Source organism: Eptesicus fuscus, chromosome 4 (assembly GCF_027574615.1).
Source record: "Eptesicus fuscus isolate TK198812 chromosome 4, DD_ASM_mEF_20220401, whole genome shotgun sequence".
Taxonomy (NCBI): domain Eukaryota; kingdom Metazoa; phylum Chordata; class Mammalia; order Chiroptera; family Vespertilionidae; genus Eptesicus; species Eptesicus fuscus.
The window spans coordinates 26,117,828-26,140,649 of NC_072476.1; the positions used below are offsets into that span (position 1 = coordinate 26,117,828).

At 46.6% G+C, this 22,822-nt stretch overlaps 1 protein-coding gene across 1 annotated transcript in view; it reads left to right on the forward strand.

The window, feature by feature from the left end:
* LOC103286268 (S-adenosyl-L-methionine-dependent tRNA 4-demethylwyosine synthase TYW1) overlaps positions 1-8,118 on the forward strand; it is a 122,270-nt gene extending 114,152 nt beyond the window's left edge. The window contains exon 13 of the mRNA XM_028145385.2: positions 6,970-8,118. Within this exon, the coding sequence (XP_028001186.2) occupies positions 6,970-7,191 (222 nt within the window). The 3' untranslated portion in view covers positions 7,192-8,118. The remainder of the gene's footprint in view (positions 1-6,969) is intronic.
* Positions 8,119-22,822: the final 14,704 nt, after the last annotated feature.

A 22,822-nucleotide genomic window follows, 5' to 3' on the forward strand; every position in this document is an offset into this window, starting at 1 on the left:
TCTTGTTGTTTTGTTGATGGTTTCTTTTGCTGTGCAGGAGCTTTTTTTTTTTTTTTAATATATTTTATTGATTTTTACAGAGAGGAAGAGAGAGGGATAGAGAGTTAGAAACATCGATGAGAGAGAAACATCCATCAGCTGCCTCTTGCACACCCCCTACTGGGGATGTGCCCGCAACCAAGGTACATGCCCTTGACCGGAATCGAACCCGGGACCCTTGAGTCCGCAGGCCGACGCTCTATCCACTGAGCCAAACCGGTTTCGGCTGCAGGAGCTTTTTATTTTGATGTAGTCCCATTTGTTTATTTTCTCTTTAGTTTCCAATGCCTTAGTAGCTGTTTGGTAAAGATATTGCTATGACATATGTTTGGTATTTTGCTGCCTTTGGATTCTTCTAAGATTTTTATGGCTTCCCATCTTATGTTTAAGTCTTTTATCCATTTTGAGTTTATTTTTGTGTATGGTCTAGTTTCATTTTTTTGCATGTACCTGTCCAATTTTCCCAGCACTATTTATTGAAGAGACTATCTTGACTCCATTGTATGCTCTTGACTCCTTTGTCAAATTTAATCCAACAAAATGTCTTGGGTTGATTTCTGGATTCTCTGTTCTGTTCCATTGATCTATATGTCTGTTCTTGTGCCAATACCAGGCAGTTTTGAGAACAGTGGCTTTGTAATATAGCTTGATATCTGGTACTGTGATCCTTCCAACTTTGTTGTTCTTTCTCAAGATTGCTGTGGCTATTCGGGGCCTATTTTTATTCCATATGAATTTTTAGAAAGTTTGTTCTAGGTATGTGACATATGCCATTGGTATTTTAATGGGATTGCATTAAATCTATAGATTCCTTTGGATAGTATGGACATTTTAATGATGTTGATTCTACCAATCCATGAACACAGTATAGTTTTCCATTTGTTTTTGTCTTCCTCTATCTCTTTTTTTCAGCGTCCTGTTGTTTTCTGAGTACAGGTCTTTTACCTCCTTAGTTAAGTTTATTCCTAGGTATCTTAATTTTTTTGGTGCAATGGTAAATGGGATTGTTATTTTATTTTCTCTTTCTGTGTGTTCATTATTGGTGTATAAAAAAGCCATAGATTTCTGGGTGTTAATTTTGTATCCTGCTACATTGCCAAATTCATTTATTAAATCTAGTAGTTTTTTTATGGCGTCTTTAGGGTTTTCTATGTACAATAGCATATCATCTGCTAATAATGACAGTTTTACTTCTTCTTTTTCAATTTGGATGCATTTTATTTCTTCTTCTTGTCTGATTGCTATGGCTAGCACGTCCAGTACTATGTCGAACAGAAGTGGTGAGAGTGGGCATCCCTGTTCTTAGGGGAAATGGTTTTAGTTTTTGCCCATTGAATATGATGTTGGCTATAGGTTTTTCATAAAAGGCTTTTATTATGTTTAGGTATGATCCCTCTATTTGCACTTTGCTGAGAGTTTATATCAAGAAATGATGTTGGAGTTTGTCAAATTTTTTTTCTGCATCAATTGATATGAGTTTGTGATTTTTATCTCTCAATTTGTTTATGTGATGTATCACATTTATTGATTTATGGATATTGTACCATCCTTGCATCCCCAGAATAAATCCCACTTGGTCATGGTGTATGATCTTTCTAATGTAGTGCTGGATCCGATTTGCTGGATTTTGTTGAGGATTTTAGCATCTATGTTAGCAGATATATTGACCTGTAATTCTCTTTCTTTATAGTGTCTTTATCTGGTTTGGGGAGTAGGGTAATACTGGCTTCATAGAGAGAGCTTGGAAGTGTTCCTTCTCTTGAATTTTTTGGGATAGTCTGAGGAGGATAAGTTTTAGTTCTTCTTTGAATGTTTGGTAACACTCCCCTGTGAAGCCGTCTGGTCCAGGGCTTTTGTTTGCTGGGAGTTTTTTGATTACTGCCTCAATTTCTTCCATAGTTATCAGCCTATTCAGATTTTTTGATTCTTCTTGATTGAGTTTTGGAAGAGCATATTTTTCTAGGAATATGTCCATTTCTTCTAGGTTGACCAGTTAGTTGGAATAGAGTTGTTCATAGTATATATATATATTTTTTTACAATCCTTTGTATTTCTGTGGGGTCTGTTGTTATTTCACCTTTTTCATTACTGATTTTGTTTATTTGGGTCCTCTCTCTTTGCTTTCTGGTGGTCCTGGTTAGAGGTTCATCAATCTTGTTTATCCTTTAATACCAGCTCTTGGTTTTATTGATCTTTTGTATTATTTTTTTGGTCTCTATGTCATTTATTTCTGCTCTGATCTTTATTATTTCCTGCCTTCTGCTCACACTGGGCTTTTATTGTTTCTCTCTAATTCTTTAAGTTGTAGAATTAGATAATTTAATAGCAATTTTTCTTGTTTTTTGAGGTAGGCCTGTAATGTTATGAACTTTCTTCTCAGGACTGCTTTCATTGTGTCCCATAGATTTTGGATTGTTTTGTTTTCATTGTTATTTGTTTACAGGCTGTTTTTTTTTTATTTCTTCTTTGATCTCCTTAGTAACCCAAGCATCCCAATATCTAAAAAACCAGGGGCCGTCACGACTGAAACAACAGGATGGATGACTGAACAGCAGGCTGCGTGGGGTGACTAGGCTGGCAGAGGGGTTAGTGAGGGATGACCAAATGACTGAACAGCAGGCTGCATGGGGCAACCAGGCTAGTGGGGGGGGGGCAGTTGGAATGACCTGGCTGGCAGGGGGGGCAATTGGGGGCAACTAGGTTGGTGGGGGGGCCATTGTGGGTGACCAGGCCAGCAGGGGGTCAGTTAGGGGTGACCAGGCCAGCAGTGGGGGCAGTTGGGGGCAACCAGATGGCGGGGGGGGGCAGTGAGGGGTGACCAGGCTGGCTGTAGGGGGCATTTGGGGGTGACCAGGCTGGCATGGGGGCAGTTAGGGGCGACCAGGCCAGCAGGGGGCAGTTGGGAGCAACCAGGCCAGTGTGGGGGGGCAGTTGGGGGCGACCATGCTGGCAGGGGGGGCAGTTAGGGGTGATCAGGCTGGCGGGGGGGGGCAGTTAGGGGTGATCAGGCAGGCACGCAGGTGAGCAGTTAGGAGCCAGCAGTTCCGGAGTGTAAGAGGGATGTCTGACTGCCAATTTAGGCCCAATCCCTGAGATCAGGCCTAAACCGGCAGTCGGACATCCTCCAAGGGGTCCTGGATTGGAGAGGGTGCAGGCTGGGCGGAGGGGACCCCCGCACCCATGCACTAATTTCATGCACCAGGCCTCTAGTTATTTAATAACATGCTATTTAGCCTCAAAGTATTTGAATATTTTAGATTGTTCTTATTGTAGTTTGTTTCTAATATTATGCCGTTGTAGTCTGAGAAAATGCTTGATATGATTTCAACCTTCTTAAATTTGAAGAGACTTTGCCTGTGTCCCAATATGTGGTCTATTTGAAAATGTCCCTTGTGCACTTGAGAAGAATGTATATTCTGAAGCTTTGGGGTGAAGTGTTTTGAAGAGGCCAATTAAATTTATCTGATCTAGTGAGTCGTTTAGGATTGCTGTTTCCTTGCTGATTTTTTGTCTACAGGATTTATCCAGTGATGTCAAGAGGGAGTTACAGTACAAGGGAGCTCCCAAAAGACTGTCAGATGAGTTTTGCAACAGAAACTTTTCATGCCAGAAATATTCACTGGCATGAAATATTCAAAATGATGACAAGCAAGGACTTACAACCAAGACTATTCTACCCATCAAGGCTGTCATATGAAATTGAAGGAGAAATAAAGAGCTTCCCAGACAAGGAAAAGCTAAAGGGATTCACCACCATTAAACCAGTATTAAAAGAAATGTTAAAGGTACTTCTATTTAAGAAGAAGAGAAGAAGAGGACATAAGTATTAATAATAAAATGGCAATAAATACATACCTATCAATAATAACTTTAAATGTAAGTGAGTTAAATGCTCCAATCAAAAGACATAGGGTAGCTGAATGAATAAGAAAACAAATGCCCATGTATATGTTGTGTACAAGAAACTCCCTTTAGATCAAAAGACATATACAAACTAAAAGTAAAGAGATGGAAAAAGATATTTCATGCAAATTGAAATGAACAAAAAGCTGGGGTAGCAATACTTATATAAGAAAAAATAGCTTTAAAATAAAGGCTATAAGACACAAGGACATGCATGCAACATAGGAGTATCCAAATATATAAAGCAAGTTTTGATGGACATAAAGGAGAGATCAGCAGTAATACAGTCATAGTAGTGAATTTAACAATCCATTAACATCAATGGATAGATCTTCCAGAATGAAAATTAACAAGGAAACATCAGCTTTAAATGACACATTAGAGCAGGTGGATTTAATTTATATTTTCAGAGCATTTCAACCCAAAGCAGCAGAATATACATTCCTTTCAAATGCACATGGAACATTTTCCAGGATAGACCACATGTTAAGACACAAAAAAAGTCTCAATAAATTTAAGAAGATTGAAATCATATCAAGCATCTTCTTCAACTACAATGGTATGAAACTAGAAATTAAATACAAGATGAAAAACCACAGAGAAACATACAAACACATGGAGGCTAAATAAAATGCTACTAAACAATAAATGGGTTAACAATGAGGTCAAAGAAGATATCAAAAGAGATACCTTGAGACAAATGAAAATGAAACACAAGAACCAAAATCTATGGGACACAACAAAATCAGTTCTAAGAGGGAAATTTATAGCAATACTGACATACCTTAAGAAACAAGAAAAATTTCAAATAAACAATGTATTTACACCTAAAAGAACCAGTAAAAGAACAACAAACTAAGCCCAAAGTGAATAGCAGAAAGGAAATCAAGTTTAGAGTGGAAATAAAATAGAGTTTAAAATACAATACAAAAGATCAAGGAAATCAAGAGGTGCTTCTTTGAAAAGATGAACAAGATTGATGAACCTTTAACCAGACACATCAAGAAAAAAAGAGAGGACCCAAATAAAAGCAGAAATGAAAGACAAGTGTCAACTGACACCACAGAAATACAAAGGAGTATAAAAAAATAGTATGAACAATTATATGCCAACATACTGAATAATCTGAAAGGAATGGATAAATTTCTAGAAACGTACAATCTTCCAAGATTAAAAAACAAGAAGAAACAGAAATTCTGAGCAGACTGATTATAACCAATGAAATCGAAGCAGTAATAAAAAACTCCCAACAAACACAAGTCATAGACTGGATGACTTCACAGGTGAATTTTACCAAACATTCAAAGAAGAACTAACACCTATCCTCAAACTTCTCCAAATACTTCGAGAGGAGGAAAGACTCCCAAGCTCATTTTACAAGGCCAGCATTATCCTGATTCAAAAACCAGATAAAGACATTACAAAGAAAGGAAATTATAGGCCAGTATCCCTGATGAACATAGATGCAAATATCCTCAACAAAATATTAGCAAACTGAATTCAGTAATATATTAAAAAGATCATACATTATGATGAAGTGGGATTTATTCAGAGGATGCAAGTTTCAATATCTGCAAATCATTTCATATGATACACCACATAAACGAAATGAAGGGTAAAAATCATCCTATGTAATAAAGAGGTAATATGCAAATTGACCATCACTCCAACACACAAGATGGCCACCCCCATGTGGTCAAAGATGGCCACCCCGATGTGGACACAAGATGGCCACCACAAGATGGCTAGCAGGGGAGGGCAGTTGTGGGCAATCAGGCCTGCAGGGGAGAGCAGTTAGGGGTGATTGGGCCAGCAGGGGAGGGCAGTTGTGGGCGATCAGGCCTGCAGGGGGAGGGCAGTTAGGGGTGACCAGGGTGAAAATAGTTATGGGCCAGCACAGGAGGGCAGCTGTGGGGGACCAGGCCTGCAGGGGAGGGAAGTTGGGAGGGACAAGGCCTGTAAGGGAGGGCAGTTGTGGGGGGGGGGGCAAGCCTGCAGGGGAGGGTAGTTGGGGGGGAACAGGCCTGCAGAAGAGGGCAGTTGGGGGTGACCAGGCCTGCAGGAGAGGGCAGTTGGGGGTGATCAGGCCTGCAGGGGAGGGCAGTTGGGGGGTGGGGACCAGGCCTGCAGGGGAGGGCAGTTGGGAGGGACAAGGCCTGTAAGGGAGGGCAGTTGGGAGGGACAAGGCCTGTAAGGGAGGGCAGTTGTGTGTGTGTGTGGGGGAAACCAAGCCTGCAAGGATGGTAGTTGGGAGGGAACAGGTCTACAGGGGAGGGCAGTTGGGGTGACCAGGCCTACAGGAGAGGGCAGTTGGGGGTGATCAGGCCTGCAGGGCAGGGCAGTTGGCGGTGGGGGGGAGGGGACCAGGCCTGCAGGGGAGGGCAGTTGGGGGTGACGAGGCCGGTGGGGGAGGACAGTTGCAGGGGTGGACCAGGCCTGCAGGGGAGGGCAGTTGGGGGTGATGAGACTGGCAGGGAGGACAGTTAGGGGCAACCAGGTCAGCAGGGTAGGGCAGTTGGGGGTGACCAGGCCAGCAGGGGAGGGCAGTTGGGGGCAAATTGGTAATTAGAAAATAGTTATGGGGAGGTAGAGTAAACCATAGGGAATATAGTCAGTAATATTGTAATAACTATATATGGTTCCAGGTGGATACTTGAACTATTGGGGGGATAGTTGCAAAGTATATACTTGTACATCTGAAACTAATACAAAATAATATTGAATATAAACTAACTGAAAGTGAAATTTTAATCTTCTTTCATTGATATTGCTCAAGATAAACTTGACTTTCAATTCCAGAATGTATTCTTGATTCAGCAATTTGGTCTTCCAGGTTCAGTTTGGCTAGAGTCCTAAGGTAACAGAAATTCTCCTTTGACTATTTTGCTTTGATATGTAAGCATGACAAAATTTTCTTTATCACAATAGGGATGAAAGATCAGGCTCATTTTTAACTTTTTTGGTATTTATTTGATTTTTTTTAATGGATGTTTTTACTTCTGACCTGTTTACTTTTTTCCTTTCTAGTTTAAGATTGATAGAGAATGGTGGACGTGGATTGATTATAACCGCTTCCAGGAGCTTATCCAGGAATATGAAGACAGTGGTGGATTAAAAACTTTCAGCACAGAGGATTACATGGCCAAAACTCCTCACTGGGCTTTATTTGGTGCTAATGAAAGAGGCTTTGATCCCAAGGACACAAGATTTCAGAGGAAGAACAAATCAAAGAATATTTCTGGATGTTGAGATTATGTGCATTTAGGATACTGAAGGACAAAAACTAACGGCCCCAGAGGGTTCTCAGACTCCACCGTGATTTTTTTCAAGGACAAATTACACAAATTATATTTTCATACCCAGGAGACTGTAAGGCAGAACCTGAGGATACAAGTCATGTCCTGAGACTGAGGAGACAGCATCACTCTTGGAGTTCCATAGCCTTGCCATTTCTTTCCAGAACTCAGTCCCTTTTCTGATTTTCCTTCTGAGAAGAAATTCACATGGGAGCGAGGGGGAGTATACACACTCATTATTAGGATTTAACTGACAGTTTTGAGTTATAATTAGTAACCCTCCTTAGAATGCTATTGAGGTTGTACGGAATGAGTATCTTCCTCTTCCCCTTGCGGCTATAGCCCTTGTGGGTTGTACGGCCCTGAGGTAAGTGTATCCACTCCCTCTAAGATCTTATATCTGAAACTAACTTAAGTTGTCATAATTCTCAGTTATTTTAAAATACTGCATATATTACTTCAAATTTTTGTTTAGTACCAACCCTTTAGAAACTGAATGGGTTTTAAAACTGGACTAGATATCATTCTGTTCCCAAATTGCCAGAGAGGGTAATATATGGGCTGAATTAGAGTAAAAGCTCTTTTCTGTAAGAAGAATTGCCATCTGATGTCATTGAATAGTTAGTCTCACACACTTGGAAACATGAGTACAATTTGCTTTTTGTTTAAGAAGTCAGTGTTTAAGCCTCGTATGAGTACATGTATAGCAGGTCTGACCATCTTCTTTCACTCTTGTTGCCCTAAGTACTTGACTCAGTCTGTTCTTTAAGGTTCAAGTTTTTTCTCATTGTAAACATGAAATAATAGCTTTTTAAAGTATTATAGTTATTTTTAAAATTTCTTTATCCTAAAAATTTTAGTAATAAAAATCTTTTGTAGACATTTAGAACACAGATTTTCTTGAGTGTTTGTTTTAAAGATGCTTCTAATCCTATCAGAAATATTTTCTCCTTATCAGTATTTCATTAATATCTCTATTCTCTGCTGGAGTAAAATTCACACATAATATAATCCACCTACTTATTTAGTTGCACATTGGCCCTGTATTTCTAAGTCATAGAGTCAAAACACTTCTCTCTTTTGTGACATAGGATGGGATAGTGACAAATTATCACAGAAATCACATGTTCTTTCTTGAACCGACCACATCTTCAAGCCTATGTTCAGTTTCCTGTTCTGTTGACTTACGAGAGACGAGCTGAGAGTGGCCTAGCTCAGGGAGGCAGGATCTCATTGAAACTCAGGTATGAGCTCCTATTTGTGACAGGTAACCAGGCAGCCAGTTGTTGGAAAATACTGCAGAGACTGCAGTAAGGAGGAGGCAGGAGGCAGAGCCTGCAGGGCTTTGGACCATCCCTCATCCTCCATTTCTTTTTTAAAATATTTTGGTTAATCATCACTCGAGGATATTTTTTCCATCGATTTTTAGAGAGAGTGGAAGGGAGGGAGGAAGGTGGGGAAGAGAGAGAGAAACATGCGATGTGAGAGAGAAACATCTATTGGTTGCCTCTGGAAAGCACCCCAACCGGGTCCGGGGATTGAACCTGAAACCCAGGTACATGCCCTTGGCTGGAATCGAACCTGCATCCTTCAGTCCATGGGCCGATGCTCTAACCACTGAGAAAAACCAGCTGGCGCCCTCATCTTCTTCAACCAGGCAACTACGCTTTTATTTTTTATGTATGAGATTCTGCTCAAGATTTAACTTGGAGAATGATACTCTGTTGCTTCAAAGAAAAAACAAAACAAAAAAACCTTTCAGTTGCATTTAGAGCCCTCCTGACTTCATTAACCTTAGGTACACAAATGAGTTGTTTTTATTCCCCCCAGGAAATGTTTGCTTTATATTTAAAAAAAAATGACATGGCATATTAATCACAGTTCACAGTCACAACAACAAAATTGAAATGCCTAGGAAAACTACAGTGAAATCCACATGAAAAAAATTCATTACGTTCCCTGAGCAGTATTAAAGTAGGAGAGGATGGGAAGCCTGAATATTCCAAGAAGGTGACTTGTTTTAAAAATAGCCTCCTAAATGACCACTGGAAATTGTCATTGGAGCTTGAGCCAATGATTCTAACATTCACCTGAAAAATTACCCAAATGGGTATGAATAGTTACAAACTTACAGGAAAATAATTATTAAAGGAAAATTGCTTTACAAGATATTAAAACATGTTATCTAAAATAATTAAAACTATGAAGAGAGCAACTTCCAAAATGACAGGGAAAGGACTTTAGTGAACTCAACTCTCCCTCTAAAACAATAAAAATATGAACTAAAATAAAAGACTTTTAGAATTCTATCATTTAACTAAAGCTGCACAACAAACTGAAAATCGTTATTAAGAGAAATTACTGAACCACAATAAAATGAACTTGAATTCTCATCAGAAACATGGAGGGCAGAAGTCAGTGGGCTGATACCTTCCCAGTGCTGAAAGAAAAGACTTTCAACCAAAAATTCTATAGCTAAATCCTCCTTCAAAGACATAGGAGAAGTCAAGACATTAAAAGATAAACAAAAACAAGAGAATTTATCACTAGCACTCCTACCCTACAGGAAATACTAAAGGGAACCATTCAAGCTTTAATGGAAATACACCGGAAACTAACTCCAAGCCACATGAAGAAGTAAAGAGCACTGGTAAAAGTAACTGTTAGGTCTGATCGAATGATTGAATGACACGCCCTGCCCTGGGAATTGGCCTTTAGACTTGCAGTTGCCAACCTTTCGGACCTCATGGATAACCAGTGGTCCGCAGACCACTGGTTGGCAACCGCTGCTTTAGCAAAAGCCAGCTCATTAACATAACAGAAGACACCTTTATGGGTCAAGGAAATTAGAAAAAACTTTGAGATCATAGAAAATGAAAACACAACATACCAAAACATGGAATGTTGCTAGAGGGAAATTTATAACTGTAAATGCCTGTATTAAAATAGATACCTCAAATCTATAACCTAACTGTCCATCTTAAGGAACTAGAAAAAATACTGAGGCAGGATAGAAAGAAGTTAGGGAAAAAATCCAGACAAATGGAATGAAGTAGGAGCCCACATCTTCTCACCAAAGCCCCCACCTCTGATCAAAGAGGAAACATTTTATGGCAGGAAACCCGTTTTGGTTGTAGAGGGGAACAACTAGGACTGGCTAGAACCAGATCATCCCAGGATGGAGGTAATATTGATCAGAGATCAACCAAAGCTCATTGTACCATCATTATAATGAAAACTGAGCCCTAACGGGTTTGGCTCAGTGGATAGAGTGTTGGCCTGCGGACTCAAGGGTCCCAGGTTCGATTCTGGTCAGGGGCATGTGCCTTGGTTGTGGGCACATACCCAGTGGGGAGTGTGCAGGAGGCAGTTGATCGATGTTTCTCTCTCATCAATGTTTCTGACTCTCTATCCCTCTCCCTTCCTCTCTGTAAAAAAATCAATAAAATATATTTAAAGAAAAAAGAAAACTGACATCACAAGTAGAAGGGGCGGAGTGGGACAAACACCATGACACTACCAGAAGGGACCATATTAGGAACCCAACCGCCTCCCAACCAGACGACAGAGTCAGAACTCGGCGCCACAAAGCTTGGAGGCCATCCTGGGAACATAAAAGCCCAAGAACTAACGGACTGCATGCGCAAACTCACCAGTTGGCTCACGCTCCCCTGGATGCTTACTTTCGCTTCTTTCACAGCTGTGCCCTCACCGTGGCCTCTCTCTTTCTACTTGAATAAAACTTGCTTTATTCACACTCTGATTTGTCCTTGAAATCTTTCCTGGGGGAGTCAAGGACCTGGAGGTGGGCTGACACTCGAAAGTTTCCAGACCAGGGTGGGCAGGGCCAGCTCCGGCATGGAAGCAGCCCCCTCACAGAACAACTAAACTGGAAGGAAAAGCAAGAAAATAATAAATGTTGGTGCAGAAATAATGAAATAGAAAGAAAACCAATAGAAAAAAACAACAGTGAAACTTAATAGTTGGTTCTTTGTAAAGAATCAGAATTGACAAACCTTCAGGTAGTCTCACCAAGGACAAAAGATATAAGTAACTAAAATCAGATTTAAGTAACTATGCACAGCCTTGTGACTGTTGCAGAAGACCAAAGAAAACCAAGTGATGCTTTTAAAGAAGAGGAGGGACACTGTTTAATACACCAGCGGACTCAGGGAATAGCCTTCCAAATCTGAGTGCAGAAACATGCATGGGGCTTTCCTTTATATTTCCCTGTGGTCTTTGTCCCGAAAATATGGATTATGCTTCTGGTCCTTTTTCAGGCCTTGCAAGAAGGCCCCCAGATGTTGGGGGTCTCCAGGCCATATCTGATGGTCTAGCCTGGCGCCAGCGTTAATAACCCTCCCTCCGGGGCAGTGCACTGTTCACAGTAACAGGTTTTGCAAGGCCAGTATCTGGGAAGGAGGTAGTGACTTAATTATAGGTTATCAAGAATGTACACTGAGCTTGCTGGCATGGATTCAGATCATTAGCCCCCAAATATCAGGGTTACATTAGAATTAGCCCCTTTTAGCCTTCTCAAGGCTATTCAGAAAACTACACTATACACTTTCAATGAGAGAATTTTATGATATGTGAAATACAACTCAGAAAAGCTGTAAAAGAAAGCAGAGGTAAACCTGAATGTGCTTATAAAAACCAATATGGGACAAAGGAAGCATCATAAATCAATGGGGATTGGGAAGAAAAAGTAGTTCTGTTGTTTATACTAAATACCAAAAAAGAGTAAAATGAAACAAAAACACTTAGGTGAGGAAGGCCTTTCTTGACCAGTGGCTCCCAAACTTCCTCATGTCTTAGAATCACCTGGAGGGCTTGTTAAAACAGATTTTGGGGCCCCCAACCGAGTTTCTGATATTGTAGGTGCGAATGGTGAATATTTTGCATTTCTGTCAGGCTTGGGTTATGCAAATGATGCTAAGAGACCACACTTTCAGAACCACTATAAAAACAAAGAACTCATAAAGGAAAGGTCAAAAACTCTTTGTGGGGTATGTTTAAGTATCTAATATCAAACATAAACTAAAAGGCAAAAATTTGGAACAATAATTTGCATAAAATATAATTGACAAATCCTTACTCTAAAATCTCATATAATTTAATGTAAAAAATTGAAGACCTGGCTGGTTAAATAAACAAAAGACATAGGGCATAAAGTTTTATCAATGAGGAAGTACAGGTAGCTACAAAACAAAGATGCAAATTAAAGTATTTTTTCATTAAATTAGCATAGTTTTTCTATCATTATATTAAGGTAGAATATAGGCGTTTCAAAAGCTGTTTGGCAATGTATACCAAGAGCCTGTCTTTCTTTTCTTTTTTTAAAAACATTTTATTGATTTTTTACAGAGAGGAAGGGAGAGGGATAGAGAGTTAGAAACATCAATCAGCTGCCTCCTGCACACCCCCCACTGGGGATGTGCCGGCAATCAAGGTACATGCCCTTGACCGGAATCGAACCTGGGACCTTTCAGTCCGCAGGCCGACGCTCTATCCACTGAGCCAAACCAGTTTCAGCGTCAAGAGCCTGTCTTTCTATCTGTCTCCCTTCCTCCCTTCCTTCCTTCCTTTCTTCCTTTCTTCCTTCACTTATTAACTTTAAAAAAAATTAATTTTAGAGAGCGAGAGGAAGGGAAAGAGAGAAATCAATTTGTTGTTTATTAATTTATGCATTCTTTAGTTGATTCGTGTGTGTTCTGACTGGGTATATCAGGACCATGCTCTAACCAACTGAGCTACCCAGCCAGGTCCCAACAGCCTTTATTTTTAACAAATGACAGAATAATTTTAAAGAAAAAGATACATTTAAAGTTATTTTTATAGCATATTATAATGGCAAAAGCCAGGAAACCTAAATATAAAATTGACACTGTTGTAATTAGCTGGTTATTAATAACAGGAAAGGAGCAAAGGGAAGGCCAGACATTATAGGCCTGTCATTGGGTAGCTTCACCAGGAAGCTGTAAGTTTGCACTCCCCAGGGGACCACCAGTCCACTCCCTGCAGATCCCTGGAAGAAAGGACTGGAAAAAAGGGAGGATGGATGTTTGTGCAGTGAAATTAGGGTGACCTAGGGAAGGTGCTTGTCAAACCCGGGGTCAGAAATCATTGCTAGAAGAGGTGGAGCCAATACAAGCCCGTGAAAACTTGGGGATACATCATTCCCCAAAGGATTTCTCTCTCATGGCTCATGGCACTCTCTTGTTCCGGCTTTCTTGCACTCGCCTGTGTTCCTCTATAGCAGTGGTTCTCAACCTTCCTAATGCCGCGACCCTTTAATACAGTTCCTCATGTTGTGGTGACCCCCAACCATAAAATTATTTTCGTTACTACTTCATAACTGTAATTTTGCTACTGTTAATGAATCGTAATGTAAATATCTGTGTTTTCCGATGGTCTTAGGCTCTACAACAGCGGTTCTCAACAGGTTTCATTGGAAAAAGAAAAAAAGAGGGAAACATAATTCTTACCATTATGATGCTCACAGACATTCACCAAAGACAAAGATTCACACAAATAAGTGTTAATCACCATCATAATGCTCTGGAGAGGGACAGTCTCTTTGACTGTAACTGAGAGATTTCCTAATTTGAGAGGGGTGCACTGACTGTGCTGGGATCAGGATTCTTCTATGTGAAGAATCCTGATCCCAGATGTGGGTGGGGAAGAAGGACATTGCTGGTAAAGGCCCTGTGGGGGAGGGTCCCGGCACATTTGAGCAGCTGCAGGAAGGCCACAGTGGCTGGAGGATGCTGGAAAGGGCCAGGCCATGCGGGGAAACCAGGGGAACATGGTGGGTGATGATGACCCAGAGAGACTAGACCCAGCCAGGCCCTAAGAGCAATGATGCAAAGGAACAGCATGGTTAGATTTGCATGTTCATAAGGTCACTAGCTGCAGGTTGAAAATGGCTTGGAGAGACCTAACAGGAAGGTGGGTTGCTAAGTATTCTTGTAGAACAGGCGTGGGTGGTGGCATCTGCGCAGTGCACACCCCTGCATGCTGACGCTGGGGGTTGGGATGGAGACCAGAGGATGGGTTTGAAAGGGACCTTAGAAGGTGACAGGGATTTGGCCACAAATCGGTTAGATTGGGGAGGAGGGATGAAATGTCCAGGGTGACTCCTGGCTTTCTGGCTTGAACAGAACGGAGATAGTGCCATTCTCCCGCTGGCTGATCCTGGAAGGGCCAGGCCTGGGGGAGATCTTGGGTTCATTTGTGGACACACAGGCGTTGACTTCCAAGGGGAAGGTGGAGACACTTGTCAGGCATACAGGTCTGGGGTGGAAGGTGAAATGTGTAAATCATCATCGCAAGTTATCTTCAGAGCCTCAAGGAGGCCTGAGATGACCTGAGGAGACGCAATAAAGTGAGAAGAGGAGAGGCCACGCCTCCAGGAGCCGCAGCAGGTAGTGGCCAGGCAGGGAAAGCTGGGGGAATAGTCGGGGAGACAGACAGGAGGGAAACCAGCCATCAGTCACAGCAACTCAGGGAGGAGGGCGGGTCAAGAAAAGACTGCCAAGGGCGCCAGAAGCCAGGGACAGGTGAACTAGGGATGGGACAGGAAAATGGCCAGAGGGTGCGGGCCATCGGAGACCTCACCAACTCTCAGTGGGGCGCTGGCACCAGGGAACGTTTTTGAAGGATTTCTAATCACAGAAGCGTATGATGTAATTCCAAGTTTAAAACAGAGACTCCAAACTCACAGTTATCTTAATTATGCAAAAACCATTTGTGTGAAGAAACATACGGCTGGGTATGTATTATTTTAATGACTAATGCTAAACGGCATAAGGAAATGTATATTGTTTTTTTTTTTTTTTTAAATTTCTTTATTGATTAAGGTGTCACATATTTGTCCTCATCCCCCCATTCCCATCCCACCCCTCTCCCCACGCATGCCCCAATCCCCTGTTGAACTTAACCGTTGGATAGGCTTATATGCATGCATACAGGTCCTTTGGTTGAACTCTCCCCCTCCCCCCACCCTCCCCCTACCCTCCCCTATCCTCCCTCTGAGGCCCGATAGTCCGATCGATGCCTCCTTGCTTCTGGTTCTGTTCTTGTTCCTCAGTCTATGTTGTTCATCATTTCCCCTAGATGAGCGAGATCATATGTCACTAGATATATACTAATAAGCACTGAATGTGAGACGAGCAATAATAGTTATGCTGACAGGCAAATGAATCAGTCTGTAGCGAGCTTCCCCCTGGACCAACAGTTCTTTTGAGACTCAATTTCAATGTCCAGTAGTTCCTTATGTGTACATGTCAGCACTGACCCCCCAGCTCTGGATGGTGGACAAATGGCGGTAACGGAGGTCCGACTCCCTCTGGTTTGGTCTCGGCCGAACCCAGGGGCACGGCGTCACCCGGACTAAGGGGCACGTGGCCTCACCCATACCCAAGGGGCGCGTGGTCTCACCCGGGCCTGGGACCCAGCCTCACCCGGATGGATCCAGGGGCACACGGCCTCACCCGGACCCAGGCTCTGGCTTCACCCGGACCCAGGGACACTTGGCCTCTCCCAGACCCAGGGCCACTTGGGCTCACCCGGGCCTAGGTGCATGAGGCCTCATCTGGATCCAGGGACACATGGTCGCACCCGGACCCAGGGACGCTTGGCCTCTCCCAGACCCAGGGCGACTTGGGCTCACCCGGACCTAGGTGCACGAGGCCTCATCCGGATCCAGGGACGCATGGTCTCACCCGGACCCAGGGACGCTTGGCCTCTCCCAGACCCAGGGCGACTTGGGCTCACCCGGACCTAGGTGCACGAGGCCTCACCCGGATCCAGGGACACATGGTCTCACCTGGACCCAGGGGCGCTTGGTCTTTTCCAGACCCAGGGGCACGTGGCCTCACCCGGGCCTAGGTGCTCGAGGCCTCACCCGGATCCAGGGACACATGGTCTCACCCGGACCCAGGGACGCTTGGCCTCTCCCAGACCCAGGGCCACTTGGGCTCACCCGGGCCTAGGTGCACGAGGCCTCATCTGGATCCAGGGACACATGGTCTCACCCGGACCCAGGGACGATTGGCCTCTCCCAGACCCAGGGCCACTTGGGCTCACCCGGGCCTAGGTGCACGAGGCCTCACCCGTATCCAGGGACACATGGTCTCACCCGGACACAGGGACGCTTGGCCTCTCCCAGACCCAGGGCCACTTGGGCTCACCCGGGCCTAGGTGCACGAGGCCTCACCCGGATCCAGGGACACATGGTCTCACCCGGACCCAGGGACGCTTGGCCTCTCCCTGACCCAGGGCCACTTGGGCTCACCCGGGCCTAGGTTCACGAGGCCTCACCCGATCCAGGGACACATGGTCTCACCTGGTCGCAGGGATGTTTGGCCTCTCCCAGACCCAGGGCCACTTGGGCTCACCCGGGCCTAGATGCGCGAGGCCTCACCTGGATCTATGGACCCCTGGCCTCACTCGGACCCAGGGGAGCGCGGCCTCCCCCAGACCCAGGGGCGCTTGGCACCTCCGCAAGAGTCCCGCCTCTCCCCGCAGGCATCTGGGTCTCCCACGGGTCCCCAGAAGCTGGATTTCAGTGTGATGGAGAGCTAATCTCCCCTAGGTTTGGAACAAAAGCTCCTTTCCCCCGCCACCAACCAGACCCACGCGCCTCCACACCTCATCCCCTCCGATTTCGCTGGTTTCCTCTTCCCTCTTAGCTATAAATCTACCATTCAGCCATCTCTCCTGTAGTTCTGGATGGCAGAGGCTCTGTCCTCCATTCGTGCCCCTGAAATTGCTGTGCGCGGTGGAGTTCGCAGTTCCTTTGTTTAACTTAGCCGCCTTCTTGATTCTCCTCTGTCAAAATGGCTTAAAGGGCTTGAATGTAAGATGAGAACTCCTAAGAATCCTCCAAATCGGTGTTGGCGGCCTCCGGGGTCTCGAGGATCTCACTGCGCAGTTCGGCCAGGTCGGTGGCGCGGATGCGCCCCTCCTGCAGAATGATGGTCTCTTCCTTCACAGAGAGCCGCTGCGCCGAGTCCGCGGCCGCCGCCACAGCAGCTGCTGCGGCGCCCACGAGCCCATGGCCCCGGCTGCGGTGCTGACTGAGAGGAGCAGCCGCCCGGTCTGGGGAGACGCGAGCAGCAGTCGCCACCCTCACTAGTCCATGTTCCAGTTGTATTTCCGAAACTGCCATGTGAGGCAACACATCAGCCTTCACCTCCGCCGTCATCTTTTTCGAATTCCCCAATTTGTTCTTCTTAATCCCTTGAATTCAGTCAACTCTACTGAGGTCTAGTGGCGCCGGGAGGTGCACGGAGAGGGCGCCCGGGCCTCCGTCCGGTGTGCGGGGCGCGCGGCCCGCGGAACCAGGCGCGCGGGGGCCTCGCGGCGGGGATGGGCGCTGGGCGGCCGCCGGGCTCCGGGCGCCGCTGCCGCCGCGGCGTCCCCAGTGCCCCGGGCCGGGCGGCCTGCGGGGGCGGCACAGTTGCGAAACTGAGTGAGTATCTACAGTTAAGTCTTGATTGTTGTTGGTGTCACTAGGAGGAATTGTCCTCCAGGCCAATTGTCCATGAGGACCCTCTTTGTCTATATAGGAAGAGTTGCTGTGCAGGAGACATGAGGCTCCTGTGTCTGTGTCCCTCTGTATTCCTTGCAAACACCTCTGAGAGAAACGCGCCCTGGAGTTTCGCCCGCTGCCTGGAACTGGGTTTCAATGTAGTTGGAACTGGGTCTCAGCGCAGTCTGGCGCCTTTGTCTCCTTCCCAGCAGGGCCATTCAGTGGCACAGGCAACAGTCCGTCCTCTGCGCGCCTTCCCGTGCGCGCCTCTGGAGCCGCCGCTCCTCTGTGCCTCTGCCCCACAGCCCAAATTCATTCCCCCAGCATGTGCCTGGCTTCCCAGGGTTTCGCCCGGAACTGGGGTTCAGTGCAGTCGGAACTGGGGTTCAGCACGGTCCGGAGCCCTTGTCTCCTTCCCGCTAGGGCAGTTCAGTGGCGCAGGCAACAGTCCGTCCTTTGCGCCCCTTCCTGTGCGCGCCTCTGGAGCTCTGCCTTCCGCCGCTCCTCTGTGCCTGCGCCCCACAGCCCAGATTCATTCCCCCAGCCTGCGCCTGGCTTCCCAGGGTTTCGCCCGGAACGGGGTTCAGTGCAGTCGGAGCCGGCGCTCAGCGCAATCCGGAGCCTTTATCTCCTTCCTGCCAGTGAGCGCCGGCCAGGCCGTCAGCCGCCCCTTCCTCTCCGGCTCTATCCTCCCCGCAGGCGCGCGTGCTCGTGTCTCCGTCCGTTTCTCCATACCTCAGGCTTTTGCGGCTCCCCCGACTGTCCCCGTGGCCTTCTCCTTCTCCCCAGCTGTGGGCATTTCAGTCCGCCAGCTTTCCTGTGGTTCTGGACGATGACCGTTCTGACCTCTAGTTGTATTTTTGAAATTGTTGTGCCCGGCTGCGGGTTAGGTGTTTAACCTATGGCGCCATCTTGGTTTCTCCTCATAAGGAAATGTATATTGTACTAATTGTGGAGTAAGCCTCTAACCTTTTCCTTAAGTAAGGTGCTGAAATTGGAATTCAGCCTATAGTTGGAGTTGAATATATTCAAAATAGCATATTTTTAAAGCTGGAAGATTATTTAATCTTTTTTGTTATCTCAGTGTGCTGGGTTATTTTTCTCACTTTTCATTTAAACACAGATTGATGAACTCTTCCTGGGCCCACTGACTTGATGGGAGTTGGCAGAGACAAGTCTTGTTGGCTAGCAGCCTGCTTGGTGCTTTCGCCCTTTACAGTAAATCCTGTTACTTTCATGACTAGGTTTTGCAGATGTTGGGTACAGGGTTGTAAATTCATTAATTTTCCAGAGGAAAAGACCCTCTCGTTTAGGAGGAACCTCATACACTTAGAGTTGTATTCATGGGAATTCTGGCCTGGACGTTAGAGAAAGACAGACTGAGAGCGACCACAGAGCTCACTGTGAGGCAAATATGTTTGCAACTGACTCAGGGAAACGACTCTGGACAAGCAGAGACAGCGTGTATTGTAGAAAATCGGAACAGGCAAACGTCCTGCAATTCTGTCTCTGGTTTTTGCAAATTCTTATCAAGACGCCATGAAGCCCTGATAATGCCTTCACCTTCCTCCTTACTGAGAAGATAACTGCGTAGCCACTTAATTGGCTCGGTGAGAACTACTAGAAAGTTATACTCTATATTGGCTAAGTTCTTCCCCTCCCCTTTCCTACAAGGAGTTCATTGATCTGCCTGTCACTTGGGCAGTTCGATGGCCTGGCTGTCCCCCAACATGGGAACCCCTGACCTCCCCTTTGGAGAAGGGGTGAGTGGGGGCAGAGAGAAGGGCCCAGGAGCGCAACCACAGTCCAGTTCGCTCCGGAGCAGCTTCATGATTACACGGCAACAGGGTAAGCCTAGCCCAGTGGTCGGCAAACTCATTAGTCGTCAGAGCCAAATATCAACAGTACAACGATTGAAATTTCTTTTGAGAGCTGAAAACCGACTTCTGCGCATGGACCACGAAGTTTCAATCGCACTGTACGTGTGCGCCCGCACGTGGTATTTTGTGGAAGAGCCACACTCAAGGGGCCAAAGAGCCGCATGTGGCTCACGAGCCGCAGTTTGCTGACCACTGGCCTAGACCTTTATTTATTTATTTATTTATTTATTTATTTATTTATTATATTTTATTGATTTTTTACACAGAGGAAGGGAGAGGGAGAGAGAGTGAAACATCGATGAGAGAGAAACCGATCAGCTGCCTCATGCACACCCTCTACTGGGGATGTTCCTGCAACCAAGGTACATGCCCTTGATGGAATCGAACCTGGGACCCTTGAGTCATCTCTATCCACTGAGCCAAACTGGTTAGGGCTGGCCTAGACCTTTAAAACGGTGAACTGAGCACTGTGTTGAGGGCATTCAGCACATCTGAGTTTAGCAAGAGAACTGAGATGAGGTTGTGCTGTCTGCAGGGCGAAGGGTGGTCTTGGCACTCTTGCCATGTATTGCTGCACAGAATTCCTGGTGAAAGGCCCCGAGGCACCTGGGACATTGGGACTTGGGTTTCTCTGCCTTTTCTCTGACCTGGACCCTCCCCAGTTAACCTGAAATCAGTGCTTCTGAGCCCGAGTCAGTGCTGGGAGCTGGGCTTCAGGGTGAAAAGCAAGGCCCTCGTGAGTCTGGTAGAATGTGGAGGCGAATGTGGGGGTAGAGTCTGGTAGAGGGGAAGGCACAGCTACAGGCCTGTGGCAGTGGGTTATTGGCAAGTGTTTGCTGTGGCCCTGGGTTGGGTGTTTGGCGTCACTGACAGAGCCTGGCAGCGGCAGCAGCCCCCTGGGTGAGTTCCGTCAGCCTGCAGATGGAGCTGGTGGGCTCATTGTCGTAAAAATATTATCAGCGGCCATTGATTGAGCTGTGCCTGTGTGCCAGGCATGGTGCATGGCCTACACCCTCCAGATTCAGGGTTGAAATGACAGGCACTGGTCATAACTGTCACTATGCCTCACCCCAAACTCCATCTTCCCCCTTTTGTCTAGCCCGAGTGAGAGTTCCCGAGTGCACATCTGAGCATGTCCCACCCACCCAAACCCTCCCCCGTCTCCTTCTAACCTGTAGGCAAGTGCAGGCCCCTCGGCCTGACACGGCTGCCCACACTCTCCCTCTGCTGCCTGATGTACCTCTGTCTCCTTCAATCCTGTAGGCAAGTTTGAAGGAGACACACTTAGCGCTGCTGCGGAAGCAGGAGAAGCTCCCACCACTCCCGCTGGGTTCGCCAGCCGTGAGCCCGGCTTCTGGCTGAGCGGCGCTCCCCCTGTGGGAGCGCACTGACCACCAGGGGGCAGCTCCTGTGCTGAGCGTCTGCCCCCTGGTAGTCAGTGTGCATCATAGCGACCGGTTGTTCTGCCGTTCGGTCAATTTGCATTTTAGCCTTTTATTATATAGGATTGGGTTTTCTCTTCAGGCTGTTGGCCCCATGGTCTCAACAGGGCTGCCACAGCTCTGGCATCACATTCTCATGGCTGTGTTCAAAGGCAGGAAGGAAAGGGACAAGAAAGCTCTTGTCTCTCGAGCTGTGCTACTTATTGAGAAGGGGGAAAGTCCCCTGGAGACTTCTCTTTAAGTTTTATTTATCAGAAATGGGTCACTTGGCAACCCCCAGCGGCAAGAGAGGCTGAGAGCACGTTTTCAGCCTCTGAACTGGGAAGTGGGTTCTTTCAGGACGGAAGGTGTACAACAACGCCATGGGCCACAGAACACCTGTTCTTGCCTGTGCAGCTCATCCGCACACCCAGCAGGTATGGAGCGCCGGTGGTGAGGGCCGCGTTCTTGTTCTGGGAGCTGGAAGAGGCGCCTCACACTGTCAGACTCAACCCCTACCCTCTCCAAGGAGAGAGCAGCACCCACCAGGCAGAGATTAAAATTCAGTGAGGTCAACGCAAAATACTCTCGGAAACAGGGAGCAGGACCGAGAAATGCCTTGGTCTCGGAGAACTGAGAGCTGCACCGAGCAGGTGGCCTCTGAGCTGTGTCTTGAACAGAAGACATTTACCCTCTCAGATGGCGGGTGTTCCGCGTGTGCTTCGGCGGCTCAGCAATGTCACCGAGACCCAGGCCCTCTCTCGCCTCCCATGTCACTGTCCTCACAACACAGTCACCATCGCTCCAGCGTCAAAGGCAGGAAGGCCGGGGCAGCAGAGGACTACATTGCGCGGCTCTCGCCCTTTTCAGGGAGGGATGCCTTCCCCAGAGGCTCCACGCGGACCTCCCCGTGCATCTCCTTGGCCAGAGCCGCCTTTCGCAGGCCCATTAGGCCAGGGACCCAGCCTGCCTCCTGCCAAGAGGGAACGCTGACTGGCACCTGAGCAAAACCAGTGCTAGCAAGATGGGGAGCTGCAGCCGCGGCAGCTACCGCGCCAGGTGGCCATTGGGAAAGGGGACTCTAAGGCCCCAGGCCAAGTCACGCCCTGTAGACGGTGCATTGGAGGAGCGAGATGCGGAGTCGGGCAGGGGGTGCAGCTCAATGTTGGGGCTCCATGCACTTCTCCATGCCCTGTGGGAGGAGGCGAGCCTGGTGGGTGGCCAAGGAGGTGGGTCAGAAAGCTGGGAACCCAAGGAAACTCCTTTGGAAGCCGGGATGGGGAGGGCACCCATGGGGCCTGTAAAAAGGCTCCGGTTGTTGGGTGGAGCCTGGAAGGAGGCGAGGTCTGGCATCCCCCACCCCGCCCTCCCTTCCCTTCTCAGAGTCTCCAATGTGACATGCTGAGCTCGTGCTGAGCTGGGCCAGGCCAGGGTCTGGCTGATGGAGAATGTGAGTTGCTGACCTGTAAGGATGTCACCCTGAGAGTGTTGCCAGAGGGAAGTAGATCTCTACAGGCTCTTAAAAGCCTATTATTTTAATTCCCAAAGCTTTCACAGGGGACAGGCAGCACCTACAGCAACAGCAACGGGCCCTGTCTGCCTTCTATTATGACAACTCATGGACTCAGAGTCTCAAATTGGTCATTTCTTTGGCCACTGCGTCCTGCGCCACTCTTCCCAGCACGCCCTCCGTCAGGCCATGTTCCAGGAGGGGACGCTGATGTCATTCATCTTATGACAGGGCGT